At 39.6% G+C, this 20,061-nt stretch overlaps 1 protein-coding gene across 9 annotated transcripts in view; it reads right to left on the bottom strand.

The window, feature by feature from the left end:
- ARID1B (AT-rich interaction domain 1B) overlaps positions 1 to 20,061 on the bottom strand; it is a 435,615-nt gene that overhangs the window by 86,031 nt on the left and 329,523 nt on the right. For 8 of the 9 annotated variants that reach the window (XM_061428408.1, XM_061428404.1, XM_061428400.1 and 5 more), the window contains one exon: positions 13,724 to 13,813. The exons of the other annotated variant lie outside the window; for it this stretch is intronic. In XM_061428408.1, the coding sequence (XP_061284392.1) occupies positions 13,724 to 13,813 (90 nt within the window). The remainder of the gene's footprint in view (positions 1 to 13,723; positions 13,814 to 20,061) is intronic. 9 annotated transcript variants of the gene reach the window in all.

Here is a 20,061-nt window from a genome sequence, read left to right as displayed (position 1 = left end):
AGGGAGGTCTCCCTGAAGTCCTGTTTAAGTTGAGCCCTTAGCTGAAGGTAGGATGCAGGTAAATCTAACTGGATCTGAATAAGACTAAGAATAGGTCTGACTAGCGAAGTGGATGCTGCAATGTTCATTCCTGGAAGCCAAAGTCTGTGCATTCAGCTGAATCCCAGTAGTCACTGGGCACCCTTCTATTTGCTCTGGTCTTGTCTATGGGCTGCCCTGGTGGCTCAGATGGTTAAGCGTCTGCCTGCAATGTGGGAGACCTGGGTTCTATCCCTGGGTTGGGAAGATCTCCTGGAGAAGAAAATGGCAACCCACTCCAGTACTCTTGCCTGGAAAATTCCATGGATGGAGGAGCCTGGTAGGCTACAGTCCATGGGGTCACAAAGAGTCGGACACAACTGAGCGACTTCACTTTCACTTTGCCTATGGTTAGGTTAACATTTCGAATCCCTTTCTTGAAGCCTTCCGCTAGCCCTGCTGCTAAATGTAAAGAGACCACAGGAAAAGGCAGAGCCACCCTTAAGACAGCCTGCTCTCACCTATGTACCCCAACATCCATGTCCTACCTTTATGGATTTTCCTCCTTTCAGAAGGAAATCTCTTCCTAGTACCCAAGACAGGACCTCCACTTTATGCTATGGATTACATCCTTTCTCATCTCTCCAGGGATATTCAAGTGTTTGTTCAAAAACTAGCCACTGACTCCACTGCTTAACAGAATGAAGCTGAACAGTCCAGCAGTCAAGTCTCTTCAAATGTGACCTGACTATTTCTCCAGACCCATCATTTCTACATGGTCATCATGGAGTGCCCACTCTGATTCGATCACTCACGTTTTTACCTCACTTGCCTTCTTCATACATTCATCCACGTAACAAATATTTATGGACCATCTCTCATGTTCCTGGCAATTGACTATTCACTAGTCTAATAACAGTTGACTTTTTAATGAGCAGCTATTATATGCTAATGGCTTTGTTCATTATTCTTTTAAAATTCAAAACAGCTATGAAGACAGTGAAGCTCACAGAGGTTAATTCACTGAAACCACTTTCAAGTATTTTTTTTTTTTACCACAATCCATAGTAAAGAAATATATCTTCTGCCAAGATTCAATGTGTATATATGAGTATACATATGTGTCTATATATTCACATTCAGTATTCACACATACACTGTATGCCTCATAAAAAAGTTTCTACCCTGATTATGTGCAATGATCTCTGATATTTTATATATATATTTTCAACTAAAAAACCCATGCTTGAGAGACACAGTTTGAAAACAGACTGCTAGACTGTGTCCTCTGTTAAATACTGAGTGCCTAAATACTAGTGTTAAATACTAGTGCCTCATTTACCACCATGAGACTGACATGCAGTCCTTCCTGGCTTCTCCTCCTGCTGCTTCCATGGCATTCCCTGGCCTTCCAGAAAAAAAGATACTTTTCTATGCTGTATGTTAGCTGACAGACAGCAGCTGTCACAGTTTTATCATTATTTGTGGGGGTGACTGTCTTCCCCCAGACTGTGAGCACTGAGGCTTTAAACAAACACATTCTCTTTGCATCTGTCTCCTCTGGACCAAGCCAGGTGACTGGCACAGAACTGGAACCAAATAGTACAGGTTTTTTAATGAATAAGAAAACATCTTCATTCAGAATCCATTTATTTTAATTTGGGAAAACAGTCTAATAAATGTGATGGTTTGGCTCCTCGTTCAGAGTATGTTCAAGTAATCATTTGTGGCAAAAAGAGGACAGCTATTCAAGGCAAGAACAATTGATGGCTAATAGCCTAATGGGCCAGAAAGCACCATTATTTCTGTCACCTAAATATCTGCCAAATACATCCGCTCTGTCCATCTCCACTGTCACTGCAGATTCAAGTTCTGGCCTCACCACTTATGGTCAGGACACTTCAGCAAGTTAATAGTCAAGCCTTAATTTCCTTCTCTGAAAAAGGTGGATGACTACTGAGTCTACCTCGTAAGAGTAAATGTGAACATGCTTTGTAAAGCATACAGCTTAGTGCCTGAACACAGCAGAGGCTCAGTAAGTGACAGGTATTATTATTCATATTATTTTTAAATACAACCCACCATTTATTACCCATCTGAGTGACCCCAAGTTTTCAAACTAGCTTCCCTTGCCAGGCTTCCTTTCAAACCATGCACCATGGCAACGTTGGAAAGTGCTTCAAATTCCTGGACCGTGGTTAATTCTCCCAGTGGCCACACCCTGTGGTCTCCTGGCAAATGGTTCGATGCCCTTGCCGAAGTGCACCCAGCTCTGCGTCACTGTGCTGGGCTGGCCGGCTCCATCCTCCACCAGAGCCAGTTATAGCTGATGGGCAGCCTTCCTCACTCAGCAGACTATCCAGAAGCCAGTGCCCTTTTCCTGATAGCTAGTTCCAGAAATAATTGGCTAGCCATGTTACTTGGCTCAGAAAACAGAAGCCTGTCGGTTTCAGGCCACTCAATCAATAGCTACAGTAGTGATTAGTTCTGAGCGGTGTTAAGACTCAGTGTACATCCTTCCTAATCTTGCAGGGTCCCTGGAGTTTGCCTATTAAGACAGTGAGCGGGGAAGTGGAAAGAGAAGGGGGCGAGGAAGAGAAAGAGAAGAAAGCTAGATGGTGAGACAGATGTCAAGAGTCCTGTCAAGTGCCTGAACAAACTCTCAATGTAAAGGGGAAGGATCTTGAATTTTGTTTATTACTGAGTCACATGGACCTATATGAATCACTAGCTGGATAAACACTTTATGCAACGGATAGATCAATCTATTAGGTTTTTGTGAAAGGAGATTCTATTTCCAGTTATAAAGAGAACCTCCTAGACCTTCCCCCAGATAAGGGCATATCAGTCTTCAGCTGAGGGGTTGTTGAGGAACCTTGAACTTATGTGATAAAGGCCCAATTTTGGCCAGACTTGTTCCCACCACCTAGTAAGGGGCTAACAACTTGTTCTAAAGTTCATTCCAAAGGCACAGGGGTTCATTTAGATATTTCATTATAATCTGATGATTCTTTGAACACCACTTCCCATTTACCCAATAGCTGAAAGTAGGGTTGGTGGTGGGGCCGCAGGACCCAATCTGGAGTCACTCAGTCTCAGGTTAAGAATGATTCTCACAGGGGTCATCCTCCTATGGATATTCGGATCAGTGGAGAATTCCTAGACAATCTATTCTATTACATGGCAGTAGAAGTCATGTTAAGTCTAGGAAAATGTTATTAATACTTCAATCTATACAGAGGCTAGTATTAAAGACTAAGCTGAAGAGGCTTCTGTTCTCCTTAATGTGTTTTTAAGAAAACATATTACTATCTTGGAATCTTAGAAAACAGGCCTAACAAAGAATTAGTATTTCTAAAATGTCTATCCACATCATTATTAGATAAATGAGTTTTCAAGGCCTTTCAAATATTTTCTTCAACATGCTATTTTTGTGGCTTATTAAGTGGATATTTTTCCTGGTTTAGAAAAAAAATGCTATATGATGCTCTTAACTGCAAAAAAGAAAATTCTTATAGAAGAGAAAATTCCACAGTGACTGTCTAAACCTTGGCAGATCAAAAAAAATTTTTTTAAGGAACTGATTTATGTAGTCATTATAAACAAATCACATTTTCCACGTAAGAGATAAAATGAATATAGAATATTTTTATGTGGTATGAATGAGGAAAAATTCTTCACTGGACAAGACAGAGATACAGCTTATCTTTAAGAATATTTAAAATATTCTCAAGAATAGATGAAATTATAGTTAGGCCTTAAAGCATATCTGGAGGAAATGCTCCATGGAAAAACAGAGAAGAAAGCTCCACGAATCCAACAGACAACGACGGGCTGTCACAACTCCAAAACAATCACTGATAGGTTAAAGGGCCATCCATGGAAAATGCATCTCTAAGTTGAAGGGTGTTAGAAAACTGACTTAGAAAAAATGTCGAATAAGTAATGGAGCAAATACAAGGAATTTCAGAAAATTAAACTGGAAGGCATTTAAATGTGGACCTAAGCCTCCAACTGTATGTCCTTTCATTCTTCATGCAAGACAACAAATTCTGCAATGTAAGCAATGGAGACCTTAAATCCTGATGGAAAAAACAGCGTTAAGCACAAGACCCAGATCATGGTTCACCCCATCCATGAAAGAGAACAGCAAAGAGAGAGCACAAGTGCTCCGGCTACCGCAGAGAAGCATGTGAGCCCAGCACCAAGTCCACATGAGCATAGCGCCTTGTCAGGGGGGCCTCTTGAGCATGGTCAGGACACCCACAAAACACCCAAGGCTCCACAAGCCACCAAAAGGCAAGGCACGTTTTTCCTTTGGCACATGGATGGTTTATTTTCATGTTGGCATCTGTTAAACATTCACAGAAGAACTGCCTTGTTTCTTCAGGGCAGTTCAATAAAAGATGTTTCCCCACATGTGTGAAATCACGGTCACACGCTGCACCACCTTAGCAGAGGCTCCAACTGTAAACACAGAACCATTTCTTATCGCAAATAGGTGTCAGATTCCCATTTGGAGAGAAAAATAGATTTTAAAGAATATTCTTGTTACATTTTAACATCTTCAGTGTTTAGTTGCCTGCTTGCTTCTCTTCACAACATGAACTGCTCCAAGGAAGACAGAAACTAATGACCCGTTCAAGGCTATAACCCAGGCCGCCCAGTGTTCTCCCAGCTGTGCTTTCAGGTTAACTGGCACAATCGCTCCCTCTCCCTTTCCTGTCACCACCACACCCTCTACTCAGAGGCACAAACGACAGCATCTAAGTCCTCCCCACCCGCCCCCATGAAGCCTTCTCAGCTACTGACATCATCAATCATCGGGAAAATCAGAGTCAGGGGAGGAACTGGACTGACTACCCAGATGGCAGATGGGAGCAAACTATTTGGCCTTTCCTTAGATAATTCTTTGGAGTTTAGCTGCAAAAGTCAACTTCAGTGCTGAGGGTGAAGCCAATTTTATGTGTCCCTACCTGCTGGAAGAAGCAAAGAAATAACTTTTTCAGGCTTTCAATCCAGTCTCACAACAGTCATCTGTGCCTGATGCTTATGATTACTAGTATTTGCACAGTGCTTTGCAATAGATAACTTTTCTTTTTTTTCTAATTTTATTTTATTTTTAAACTTTACATAATTGTATTAGTTTTGCCAAATATCAAAATGAATCTGCCACAGGTATACATGTGTTCCCCATCCTGAACCCTCCTCCCTCCTCCCTCCCCATACCATCCCTCTGGGTCTTCCCAGTGCACTAGCCCCAAGCATCCAGTAGATAACTTTTCTATACAAGGTTGCATTTGATCCATGCAACAAATCCATGGGACACTCTGATCCCCACTTTACAAATGAAAGTGAAGTCGCTCAGTCGTGTCCGACTCTGCAACCCCGTGGACTGTAGCCCACCAAGCTCCTCCGTCCATGGGATTCTCCAGGCAAGAATACTGGAGTGGGTTGCCATTTCCTTCTCCAGGGGATCTTCCTGACCCAGGGATCGAACCCAGGTCTCCCACATTGGAAGCAGAAGCTTTAACCTCTGAGTCACCAGGGAAGCCCATTACAAATGAGGAAGAAGAAATTCAATTACTTGTCCAAAGTCACAAAACCAGTTAGTAGTAAGTTTGCACCTAAACCCAGATTTTTGGTCCCAGATTCCCTGAAGATTAAGATGAGGAAAAGAATGTATCTAAGAAGCACTGGAGTAAGACACTGGCCAAGGCCCCATGGTCCTGGTCCTCACAGAGCTCTCTCTGAGGAGAGAGCTCCAGCGGTAAGCCCTCCAGGGCTCCTGAGCACTGCCTGCCTGCGCGGGACAGTGCTGGCCGATCAGGCGATGCTTCCTTCTTTGTTCTGGCAAGAAACCTGGACTGGACTCAAGGACCTACGAGGTGTCAGGCTGTTTGGAGGATATGAAAGGAGTAAAGATGGGCTGGGGGCCACAGGTCGGGGAGGAAGGAGGGTTGAGGAGTGGGTGGCACAAGGGTTGGGGAGCAGCGCACGTGAAGGTCCAGAAGACCCTGGCTGGAGACCACCAGGCAGGAGAGTGATAAGAACGAGCCCAAAAGGGGAGGCTGGGTGGGTGAGATGGCCCCCGTGACCAAGCACAGGAAGGCCTTTCTCTATAGGCAGAGGCACGCTCTTAAAGGCTTTTATGAAGGGAATGACACGGTGTCACCATTCTTCTGGAGAGACCATTTTGGATGCAGCCTGGAAAGCAGAGTGGAGGGAGCAAAGTTGACAGGAAGACTGGCTGGGAGGTGTTGATGGAGCCTCAGGGGCGTGGGCTGGGATCATGCCAGTGAAAGCCAAGAAAAGGAGGATGTGAGAAACCACTGAGGGGTGGAGTCCGCAGAGCAAGGTGATGAGTGTAGAGCTGATGGGAGAGAAAAAGACATCAAGGATGCCTTCAAGCTTTCTGGCTTGGGGAACAAAGCAGACAGCAGTCTTTCACTGAGGTACAGACCCATAAAGCACAGGAGAAAACATGTTGTTATAAATAAGTGCACACAATACACAATGCTGAATTTACCTAAGATCCAGATGTTCTCAAATACTTTCATGGAAGAATAATGAGCCAATTACAAATGAGTGTTAACTATTAAAAGTAAGCTTTAATTGGCAATTCAAATAAATTACTGCACATACAAAAGTAACAAAACTATGCTTCTTTTAAAATATTCTAAAATTCAGACTGATGATTCTACAACGAACACAAAATGATTTTTATTGTAGTGGTATTTATTTCCCTGAGCTCTTTCGTGAACAGATCTCTAGATAGCAGACTTAATAGGAATTCAGTGCTAACCCTCAAACAATTCCTATACTTCTATTCCCTTCATTACTGACTAGCTTTGGTTTGGTCCACAATCCAGCCCAGAGGCAGAGTTCTGGGGCTGAAGAAATTAGAAACAAGTCTTAGATGGTCTCTCTTGTACGGTACCTCCCATTTGAGTTTATTTTCATCTGCCACCGATTATAAAAAAGGGATCCTCAATTAAGAGTGGAGGCTAAATTAATTGCATCTGGGGGTGAGGGTAGACTGTCATGAATGCCTTAACACGCTGATCTATTATATTTACACAACAAGGCTCGAGGAAAGGAATCTATTTTCTCTTTTTGACAATACCCTTGTCCTGAAAGGCAGCATCATTTTACAGTTGGTATGCTCACAATGTAAGTGATAAGAACCTTTACATGCAAGACAAACAGACAGGTCGACTGGGAGATCCTTCTCTGAGAACCTCAGAGAAAGAGCGACAAAATAATTTCTGTAGTTTGCACACACACACACACACACACAATCTCATTTCCAACTCCTTAACCATCATCTCGGTGGTCTCTTCCATTTCTGTACTTACTGGTTAATCTGTTCTTGCAACTGAGTTAGGTCAATTAAGATGTACAAAAATAATTTTAAAAATTTCAAAACTGATTTTTGGTGTGCATATCACTAGGAAATAAGCCAGCAGCATTAAAAACTTTTCCAAAGTTTTACTTATTTCCCTTTAAATATTCTGGGGTTGTAAAGAACATGGTTGGCCTCTGGACAATGCACTTTACTGTGAGGCTCCAGGTGTGAGCACCCCATCTCAGACTGACACTTGTCTGTATGATTGTAGAAATATTTCTGGAAGAATGGAAGATGGAAGTGGTAGCTTTAATCTGGTGCAAGAGAGAGAAACACTGTGCTACAGCAAATGACTTATAATGGTAAAACTGAAAGAAGACATGTCAATATGGTATACTTTCTTAATTTCAGAGCAAGAAACATTTTGTTCTTTGGTTGTTCTGTGCTCTGAATAGATCTGAAACTTCTGAATGGTTGTGAAGGCTGAATTATTTCCTGTCGTTCAACTAAATCTTTGTTGAGCACCTATTATATAGAAGGTGCTGCTGTAGCATAAGGATGCAGCGCATAAATAAGATTTGGTTCTGGCCCTCAAGAGTTCAGTCTAATCTACAGAAAGACACTGGATTTATTTTAAGAGATCTCTTTCCTGTCCTTCCCATTAAAAAGGAAGAGAAAGATTTACCCCGTCCAAATAGAATGTGCTTAGAAATTTGATGAGGAATTCTACTCATATGCTGAAAAGAAGTTAACATACACCATTAACGAGTGGGAATAAAACTTATCAAAGCATTTAACATTTGGGATTAATAACAGAACAAAGACATATTCTATTCAGTCTGCATAAAATACCTAAGTTTGAAACCTTATACTTCAAAGTACACAGATTCTGATTCACCTTCTCATGGTAGCACACAAAAAGGACTTCTAAATGCCTGAACTCACCCATTTGCTACATACTTTGTCTGGAAAATGGCACCATTTGTGTTTATAAAAATGGAGCTACTGATAAATATCACTGTGAATATCAGATTCCAAAGATGAGAATTTTGTGATTCATCTGACATACAGCTGTCAAGAACTAAGTTTGGCTGGATTAAATACTCAAGATACGTAAAACTGCAATATTTTGTTATTTTTTTCCTTGTCCTGAAACTACAGAATAGCTACACAACTTGTCTGCTGCTGCTGCTAAGTCGCTTCAGTCGTATCCGACTCTGTGCGACCCCACAGATGGCAGCCCACCAGGCTCCCCGTCCCTGGGATTCTCCAGGCAAGAACACTGGAGTGGGTTGCCATTTCCTTCTCCAATGCATGAAAGTGAAAAGTGAAAGTGAAATCGCTCAGTTGTATCTGACTCCTAGCGACCCCATGGACTGCAGCCTACCGGGCCCCTCTGTCCATGGGATTTTCCAGGCAAGAGTACTGGAGTGGGGTGCCGTTGCCTTCTCCGACACAACTTGTCTAGGCTGTCTAATTTTGGCACCACTGATACAGTAAAAGACAATTCTCAATTAGGTACAGTAATACTGTAGACTTTAACTATAAACCTATTTAAACAGTTGAGAGAGGAAGAAAGGTTGTCCTGTAGCTGGACAAGAATGAAGGCTGTGGGTGGGGGAACCCGATAATTCTGGAAAATCTCACCCAGGACGCCCTCCATATGGTCACGGAATGGTGCCTAAGTACTGCCTCCAGCAACAGAATATATTTCCTAGCACATCACAGTCTGGGAGCAGCATCAATTCTGCTTGCAAGCCATATCCAAAAGGGAAGGTTCTTAGTGGTTCTGCTTTCAGCATATCTCAAGGACTAATTAAATCCTCATTACTACCTTCTAATTATTCAAATACTATGGGATTACACTAAGGAAGTCCCTGCTGGCATACTAGATGAAAAGGGTTAAATAACCTATGTTGATTTTGAGAATCCAGATCTAGTTCAGACTTTCAGAAAACCACTAGCACTAACATGAATATTTAACTAGACACCACTGTGAAAATTAAAAGGGAATTCAATGAAAAGGTTTTCAAAAAATTAATTCCGAACCTCTCTACATCTGTCCAAATAAATAAGCCTTCTCGAAACGTTTTCACCTAATTGCTAATCCAATAAACTAGAAGGGCATTTGCTAGTTTCATTAAGCTTAACATTTTACAGAGGTTAAAAATGTGATCATTTTGATGTTAATAATAATTATACTTATTTATCTACTCAGATGGCTATCCTACATTCCCTGCTAGAAAACAGGACACTCTACTAGTAAGCCATTTCTTACTGCCCTTTTCAAATTTTAAGATATATATGTTCAAGATTAAGAAATAAGGATATAGCGAATCTAAACATGTTGGCTACAGTTTTCTTGTAAAATATATTTCAGTATTTTAGGGTTATCTTAACTATTCTTCCAATGCCTTAGTTCATATAAGTCATAGTATTTGACTTTTTGGGTGAGAGCATGTTGTTATATGAGGTCTAGAGAGGAAAGATTTAGTTTAAATAAAAACCAATGGCAATACTAAGCTGAAGTTTTGACGTTTAAAAAGAACAAACATCAGTAATAAAAAAGTTAATACCAAAGAACTTTTTTTATTCACTTAGTAAGAAGCACCACATAGTATGCAAACAGGAGAGTATACATCAAGTTTTATACTGGGAAGTACACGAAACGTAGAGGAGATAATACTACATAAGGATAAAGAAGTCAATAGATCTTCAGAGTGTCTCCCTCCTTCCTGTAAATTCTGATGGCCATACCCACATACACCTTTGTAGATGGAAAATAGAAAACTATAGATACACTTATTTTTGCCTACACACAATGTGGGAAAATGAATTTGTGACTGCTGCTTTTTGATACACTTGACACCAGGACCACCAAGTAAAGAGGGGGTGGGCACCACAGGGTCCCAGGTCTAGATGGAGCACGGACTCTGTGCTCAACCTCGGGACAAGGAGATGGCCTTGCTGCTACCAGCATGGTTCAGACCCTAGGACAGCCTCAGATTTGCAAAATTCTCAACAGGGTATGTAATTTATTAATAAATGTTCTTCCTGAATGGGAATATAAAGATCAAACCCCCAAAATGACAGCAGAGCAAGACAGCAACTTCTTGAGCCTGAAGGGACTGAGCACCAGGGTGGTAGGTCAGCCCGGCTGACCCCCGCAAGGAGTGTGGGAAGGACCCAGAACATTGCACTCCACAGGAAAGCAGGCTTTCCTGAGTCTCTTGTTTTGTGCTGGTGTCTCTGGGCAAGTGTGTTTCTGGACTGTTCGCCATTAAAGTAAACCTATCTCCTATGGGTATATTAAAGAAAATGTGTATAATTGTGGAATTTTACTCTCTTATAATCTTGTTAAAACAAATAAGTGTAAAAGGAAGTGTTTAGCTTGGTTATTTTAGCACTCAGCAGTACAGAAGCTGTGCCTTATCTTGTTTATCAGGGTCCATGGTTTCTGAGAAAGAATACATTTTTAAAAATAAGATGCTAACTCAATGTATTCTTTTCCTCTTCTTTCATTACTTCCTTAAATAAGGGCAGAGGGTATATAACTTATGAAGGTATATGCTAAGTCACTTCAGTCGTGTCCGACTCTTAGCGACCCCATGGACTGCAGCCTACCAGGCTCCTCCGTCCATGGGATTTTCCAAGCAAGAATACTGGAGTGGGGTGCCATTGCCTTCTCCGATAAAGGTATAAAGTAAGTTAAATTACATGGGAATCAATACTGGGGAATTTTATAGTAAAGGCTTTCTTAGATTTACTTTGCACTATATATATTGTTGGTACATACCAAATGATGGTAAAACAAACAAAAAATGCTTTTCATTATTGTATCAAATCCTTAAAATGATTATGTCATCTGCCATTAAAACACATGATCAAATGTTATCAGGCAGGAGCTAACATATCTTCCTAGATTTAAACAAAGTCATTAAAAAAAAAGTACTTGCTACCCAATTTTAGAGGAAATTTAACTCATACACGGCAAAGCACCATCCAAGGGATGCACATGGTGCCTCCAGCACAGTCTCAGGGAAGTTAGAAGAACATGTTCATAAAAATCAATTCAGATTTAGCACATTATAAAAGTCATCTTTTACTATTTGAAGGAAATGGTCATTAAAACTAGCCTGGTTGTCAGTTATGTATCCACTACTAGTTACCAAAATCACACTATACATAAGAGGGGGAAAAAAACTCAAACATATCAACAAGTGGTTTCCATACAGTGACACCAGAGGAATACCTTGGATTTTGTCTTGCAAGGTTAAAAGTTTGATTTAACTATATTTCCTGTCATCTTGTCCTTCACATTCAGCACTCTACACTTTAAAATTTCTCAAATGTGTATCAGGTGGAAGGGGCTGAAAAGACACTGGAGAATGTAGAAGAGGGGTTCTTTTTCAGTTTGTAGCAATAAAGGTTTATTGTAGGATTTCCAAATAAAGTACCTCTTATCTTCCAATGCTTACAAAATAAGCAGAATTCTCCCAGTAGGAATGATGTTACAGGTTTATGGTGAAAATGAAACAACAAATATCTTCATTTTAGCTCTGGGTCTGGCCTGAGTGGGCTTTCAGTACAGGATAATTTTCTCTATTCTTTTTTACTTCACTTCCTTGACCCAGTACCACAAGGCAGGTACAAACGATAGCCACGAAAAGGGAGTCTGGGGAAACTCCCACTGGCTTGGCTCCAGGGCTTCTTCCAGAAGCGTCTGTCATGTTTCCCAGACAACAGAGCCATAGGGGAGTTAACACAGAACAAGCGATTTATAGAGAGGATGTGACATACAAGACCAATTTACAGGAGGCCACAGTGGAAAGTTGATAGAGAAACAAATACACACATCATACAATGATTAAAACACACTATAGCATCATTATAAAGCAGTGGTTCTTGAGTATGGTCCTTGGACCAGCAGCATCAGCAGCACTGGGGAACTGGTCAGAGATGTGGATTTTCTGATGCAGAATCAGAAACCTGCAGTGTGGCCTAGTAATCCAGCTTAACAAGTTCTCCAGATGGTTCTCATGCACTCTAAAGCTTAAAAACCACTACTACTCCATTATTAAAACATATCATAGTATTTTGATAAGGGAATTAAAGTATTAACTGCACATTAAATGATAATAAAAAGTTAAATATGTAAAGGTATTAGAAATTAAAATTTCATTTTATTCCTACTAAACATTTATTTTAACACAAATGATGTAGAGATAAGGGTAATCCATCTTTTTACTGGTATTACTTTCTAAATAACATGTTGCTGAGTTTTTAGTATGTAAAATAACTGAAAGTTCATCTAATTAGAAACAAATTATCATCTTTACAACTCATACAGAAATAATTATAAACATTAGGGGTCAGGAGCCTTTAAATACTAGCTACCAAGCCAGCAACTTTTGTCTTCCTGGCAAGTGAGAGAGGAAGTAGAGTGCAGGAAAGTGGCATCTCCATTGTGGGGGGCGGGGCAGGTGGGCAAGGCCTGACTCGTGGGCAGTAGGAGGCGGTGACCAGGCACAGCACTAGATGGTGCAGCACGCCTATCAATCCTGTCTACACTTATTGGACTAAAATCACCATCTCCACCTTCAATAAGAGTAACTTTCCCTCCAAAAGGGGGAAAAAAGACAGAAGCAAACTGATGAAGGACTAAGGCCTCAGTCAAGGCAATAATATATGGGGGTCAACTTGCAGAACTGAGTGAAAGGTCAGAGTCTGCAGATGCAGGACAACCTGAATGCTCAGGAAAAGCTCACATTGCTTTTTCTGGCTCTGACACGAACTAGTCTCTGAGAATGAGAAGGTCATATAGAACCTCTACGGTCCTCAATTTCTTTATTCGTAAATTGAGATGAATGGACTCTACAGTCTTCCAGGTCAGCTCCATTTCTGAGATCCTATAATTCTACAAGATAAGGTTTTACTATGCATTTAAAAATTTACTGTTAAATATCATGGGATAAGTAATTGATCAAAACAGCTAAACAGATGCACTTTACTTCATTAGGACCAATATCAAAATTGAATCATTAATAGTCATTTTTACACAGCTAGATCAAATATCAGACTGCAGTAATGTTTAAACTATACTTCCTGGTTCTATGTGGACACGCAGATTCTCTGGACCTTGAACTGGGATTTGGTAAAACCACCCAATCTACCAGAAACCATCCTTCTTTTCAGTATTTATTGTTATATGTAGGTTCTTAGGTATTTCTTTCATCTGATGAGAAAATGTAATAGCCTTTAAAAAAATGTGTATAAGCAGGTACATAGGTAGCAAACTCACTTAAACCTTACACACTCAAAACACGAAGGTATGTAAGATATGAACTGAAGACCAACCTCTTTCCTGTGGCATTGGTGACTGGCTCAAGGCAGGATGAGAACTGGATTCTGACTGGCTCCCAGGTGGCTGAGGGGGCATCTGACTTCCTGTAAAAACACAGGAGAGGAAGTGGGGATAGGGAACCCTCTGCATTAATGTCACAATTGTGTAAAACCCAAGACACAGTTAAATGTATTTAATCTTCATGATCACAAAAGGTATCGCTCCACAAAGAAAAACATACAGCTCAAAGAGAGTGATATTTTATACTTTTTTTTGTAAAACAAAGAGGAAGCATGCATAAACATATTTATCAAATCACCTCCTGAAAAGTTCAATTTTCTACTGTATGAGTTCCCAAATTCACAAATCAATCTACAAGCTCAAATCTCGAGACATACTTCTACAATACGTTTAACAAAATCCCAGATTGATGAAGTCAACTCAGACTTCCAAGTGGGCAGGCAGCATAGTGGCCAACAATCTTTCATGAGTAATATTTACTTAATATAGCAATAACAACTGACTTCTAAAAACTTCTAAGTCAATCACAGATTCCACAAAAACTTAGAAGGAAAGCTCAATTAAAAGACACACAACTATAAAATATAGTGTACATTATCACTAAAGAAGAAACACTATTCTGTACCTTTTAATCTTTATTGCTAACAGAGCAATAGTGTCTATTTACCACCTATTTGATTTCCATTTAATTTTTGCTTTTTGTCTTTTCAAACTATAAGGTAAGCGCCATGAGACAGGAATCAAGTTGTTTAATTCTTTAGTCCCTCCATCAGCATAACAAATAATTAATAAATCTTTGTTATTTCATGGTCCTTAATCTGAGAATAGGAATTAAAGCAAAACACTTTAATTAACTTTATTAAAATAAAACAAAAAACTTTATTTTATTAACTAAAGACAGACAGTGAATTATATGAGGTCTAGAGACATGATTTTTTAGCTTAAGAACAATCAGCTCACTTTCTGCCTCAGAAGTATAGATACATTTCTGAGAGTAAAAGTACTATAAAGTAACAAAGGCAGTTGAATTTAGCATAATCCTCAAAGGGATTCATTTGTGTTTTGTTTGAATGAATTTGTTTGTTTGAATGAATTCATTCATTTATTTACTCTTAGACATCTGCAGTAAATTAGTATTAGTACCAAATAAATAAAGCAAAAATACTTACATTTGGGTAAAAACAACTTCTAGGGTAAACACTGCCATCAACTTGGCTACAGATACACAAAAGTTGCTGTGTGTCCACTCAGGGTCATGTGCTTCCTATGAAATACCCTACGGCCCCTAAGCTCCAGTCCATTTAGAAATTTAAAGCACTCTGCAGCCAAATACTGACTTTTTAAAATGTCACTGGGGAATCAACTGCAGTAAGATAGTAAGTGCTTACATTTTAATGATTGTTTCTACATGACAGACTGAATTCATAGACTCATGACAGTAAAAACAAAACAAAACAAAACACAGTGATTCTAAGGACACCACTGCTTACACTATACATGCCCCAGGCACTGCTCTTATATACCATATTTCAAGTAAACATAAAAAAGGCTGTAAGAAAGCTCATGAATTTATAAAATACTGCCATATTCAAGCAGCACTAGTGGTTGTCTGGTGCATTTCTAAGAGATCTCGCTTTAAAGCTATGAGTTACCTACTCATTTATTAAATCTGTCCTTTAAAGAAACAAATAGTCTTTTCATGGTAACGATAGACTTGCCCAAACTGTTTTAAATTCTCCATTTGGTTTCAATCCCTGTCTTTCCATCAGTAGTTTCATAGTTACTAAGAAATAACCTCATCTCCCATTAGCATAGGTATAAAGCATAGTCACAGCAGATGACTGTGACATGATCAGAAAACATGTTTGAGAAATGTAATACAGATGATCCATTTCTGTCCACTGTCCATATAAAGAAGACAATTCAGAGCTTTTTGAACCAAATGAAATGACTAAACACCTCTCGAACCACAGATTTCTATATGTCATATGTATGATGTTAAGTAAAACCTTTTAAACAAAGTGTGGTTAACTATTTTAAAAGAGAATGTTTCATATGTAATAAATAAACCAAATTCATGAGAAGGCTTTAACAGTAAAACTAAGTGTTTAAAGAAAGTCTCATTTTCCCCCTAGTTTGTGTCTATGATGACGTAAGCACAACGTGGTGACGTAAGCACAACGTGGTGACGTAAGCACTATCTGTGAGGTAGAACAAATTTCACCACTTCACATGGAGGTATTCACTCTTCAATGGCTATGTACACAATACTGTCCAAAATTTCTGGTGCAACTAAAAAATGAAACATCAGTAAATGACCTTAATGTCTGCTTTTGCCAACTTAAAATTCTAAGCACAAGCTTATATTAAAATTTTTTACAGAAGAGCTCTTATGTGCAATTAATTTAAGACTCAGAGTAAAGCTATAAAGCCAGTATAAGAGTGCTGTGCTCAGTTGTGCTCAACTCTTTGTCAGACTCCTCTGTCCATGGGATTCTCCAGGCAAGAATACTGGAGTGGGTTGTCAGTTCCTCCCTGAGGGGATCTTCGCAACCTAGGGATAGAACCTGCATCTTTTACATTTTTTGCATTGGCAGGTGGATTCTTTACCACTAGCACCACCTGTATAAGGGGCTGTCGTATATCCCTTAGCCCACCTCTCCTAGTGATCACACCTTATAGAACCTTTATATAATTATCAAGAGGAACTTAAAATGGTAAGAAATTATTAAGGATATTTGAATTTTACCATTTTTTCCAGTCAGTGCTTCATTTTCCCTTCTAGGGTCTCAGATTGCATCTAGTTGTTATTTCTCCTCGGTCTCCTTCAGTCTAATCTGTCTTTCCTTATATTTATGACCTTGATGCTTTTGAAGACTTCAGATAAGTCGTTTCGTAGAATGTTCCTCAATTTGGCTTAGTCTGTTACTGTGTCAGGATTGAAGCAAGGTAATGCATTTTGGGACGAGTATGACAAAAGTGTTGTGCTCTTTTCAGTTCATTCTACCAAGAGGTTAATGACATTGACGTTTCACTTGTGGTGACTTTTGCCTTGATTACTTGGCAAAGCTGTTGTCTACCAAGCGCCAATAAAAAGTTACTGCATTTTGCTCTTTGTAGTTGATGAGTATCTTAGGGGAGATATTGAGACTCTGCAAATTCTCTGTCTCCTCAATCTTGTACCCACTAATTTTAGCATCCATTAGAGAATCCTGTCTGCAGCATTTACTACAATGGTGCTTGCTAATGGTAATTCTTTATTTCCCTCTTTCCTTCCACGTTTGTGAATGGGAATCTACTATGAGGAAGAATTATCTCTTCTTCTCCACTTGTTTAGATATTTATTAGACTGCTTCTATCCATATGGACTCAATGTGGCAGACACATCAGAGAATGACTTCCAATGAGTCAAATTCCTATGTAATCTCCACTTTTTCACTGAGGGCAAAACCTGTGACTTGGTTTCTAATCAAAGAATATAACAGAAGTGATGGGATATCATTTCTAAAATTATTTTATATGGCAAAATTAAAGGGATTTTATAGACATAATTAAAGTCCATAATTGGTTGACTTTGAAATAATCAAACGGGAAGTAACCCTGTGAGGCATGATGCCAAGAAATGGCTTAGGCCTTCTTTGAGCTGAAGGATGCTCCCGATGGCCTTGACGAAGTAAGCTTCTATGATGGGAACTGAGCTGCACGGCAAGGACAAGGCAGCCTCTGGAACTTCAGGGCCTCACTTCTACAAACACTAGAAACAAATTCTTCCAAACAGTCTGAATGAGACTAGAAGCAAAGTATCCCTGAGTTGAGCCTCCAGATGAATATGAGACAACCCAACACTTGCTTGGACTAGAGCCTTTCAACCCTGAGAAGAGGACCTAGTGAGGCTGTGAATGGACTCATGACCAGGGAAAATGCGAGATCAATAAATGTGTGTTGCTTTATGCTGCTAAATTGTGATTTGTCATACTGAACAGAAAACTCACACACTCATGGATTAAAATCCAATTGTGCCATTATTTTGTTGCTCAAGTTGTTCCAGCTTTGACCATTAGAAGCTCCTTCAAATCTTTATTTTTTAGAAGTCACAAGGAATTCCAGGCTCATCTTTTATTTTCCTCACCCCAGTTCTATAATCAGTCACCTCTCCTCAGAGCTCTGGTTCTTTTTAGTGGAGAATGGTGTTAAGAGACTAAAATCTGGGCATTGGGCCTACTCATTATTTCTGAGGAGTTACTGCTTCTAGCCTCTCTGAGTGAAGAGATCATGTACACCAATGTGTACATATATACTCTATACCTCAGTATTTGTGTGTGTATAAAATCATGAGTTTGGGGCTTCCCTAGTGGCTCAGTGGTAAAGAAACCGCCTGCCAGTGAAGGAGATCCAAGAGACCTGGGTTCAATCCCTGAGTTGGGAAGATACCCTGGAGAAGGAAATGGCAACCCAATCCAGGGTTCTTGCCTGGAAAATTCCATGGACCGAGGAGTGTTGGTGGGCTGTAGTCCAGGGGGTTGCAAAGAGTTGGACATGACTGAGCAACTGCACACACACACACTATTGTATTTGGTTAGCTTAGTATTTTCCTTAGAATTTTAACACTAGAAGAGGTTTTGAGGGAATTTTTCTAATTAAAAATAGCTTTTAAGAACTAAATCAAAATAATCATCAATTAAACACTTAAAAGAATAAAACATTAGGATTTTAGTTTATAACAAAACTGAGAGAGACAGGCTAATAAGTATACTTTTGGTTAATTAGCACACATCTAGTAATTGTATAACTTACAGTGGACGTCCCAAGACATGAATATATTACAGCCTGGTATACTTCATAGACCAAGATGGTGGGGCAGTCAGGACTCACAAGTTTAAGTTCTGTTTCTTATAGGCAACACAGTCTTAACACTCCCCATAGTTCTTATCTTACTGCTCTGTGTCATTTGTCCTATTCTCACCTGAACATAAATTATGTGAGTACTAAGAACTCTGTTTCTTTCCCTACTATATCCTTTGAACCAGACATATAAGTAAGCATTCAGTAAATATTTGTTGATTAAATAAATGTGTGGCTGATTGATTACTCCAGAAACCAAGTGCAGACTAATAGTTAGTTAGATCTTTATAAGTTATCAGTGATCATGTAGCTTTATCTTACTATTCCAGAGTAGGAACAGGCAAACTCTTCCCTATAAACTGCCAGACAGGATACATTTCAGGTTTTGCAGGCCATATGTTCTCTGTCTCAACCATTCACCTCAGCTGCTGTCGTGCAAAAGAAGCCACAGACAACATGTAAACAGAGCAGCATAAATAAAACTTTATTTACAAAAACAGGTGGCAAGCTGGATTTGTCCCAAAGGTGGTAGGTGCTGATCCCTATACTAAACTACAATATCATTAAAGAAACATTCAGGAACACTTGCTCAGAAAGTCAGTAAACATCAAATGGCATTTATTAACAACAGTGATGACTTAGAAAGCCAGCACACCCTCCAAACTTAGTAAAGAGGCCTACATAAATAAATGCCAGTAAGAATTTCGTTTGTGCCCTCTTCCAAATCAGATCTAGTATAGGGTGCCCTGGATTCCCCAGCACTTAATTCGAGTGCAATTGTAAGATTTAAATGGCAAGTGCATTTAGCAGATATATTTTTAGAGAAGCAATTCCTTGCAGTTTTATGCTCCCAACTTTCTTTGGCCAGACTGAAACAAATAAATCAGAACTATTGATCAGATGCAATCATACTTAACTTATATTCTATCACTGTTGTGTTGGGGCAGCAGAGAATAAACATGAGATAAATAGGATTTCTACATTAATCATTTATTGAGGCCAAAATTTCCCTGGGTTAATTCCTTTCTAAATTACTATAGCATACAACAACAGGAACTCAGTAAGAACAAGCACACTAACTCTGAACTACAACAGCCTCTGGCAAGCAAATCACTCACCTTTTTAAAAGTAATACCATGCTATCTCTAAATAATACTAATAGACAAAGAAATACCCAGAAATCTCATTTTTCAAAAGTTGTAGTGGCCAGGAGAAAAGCATTGCTTCCCTTCACGCTGTTGTCACTTAAAAAAAAAAAAAAAAATCAACCTAAGATGGATTTGGGCTTCCCTTGTGGCTCAGCTGGTAAAGAATCCACCTGCAATGTGGGAGACCTGGGTTCGATCTCTGAGTTGGGCAGATCCCCTGGAGAAGGGAAAGGCTACCCACTCCAGTATTCTGGCCTAGAGAATTCCATGAATTGTATAATCCATGGGGTCACAAAGAGTTGGACACGACTGAGTGAATTCACTTTCACAAGATGGATTTA

Source organism: Bos javanicus, chromosome 9, assembly GCF_032452875.1.
Source record: "Bos javanicus breed banteng chromosome 9, ARS-OSU_banteng_1.0, whole genome shotgun sequence".
In the NCBI taxonomy this organism is placed as follows: domain Eukaryota; kingdom Metazoa; phylum Chordata; class Mammalia; order Artiodactyla; family Bovidae; genus Bos; species Bos javanicus.
Note: the sequence above shows the minus strand (reverse complement) of the source record. Positions and strands in the feature narration are given on the sequence as shown.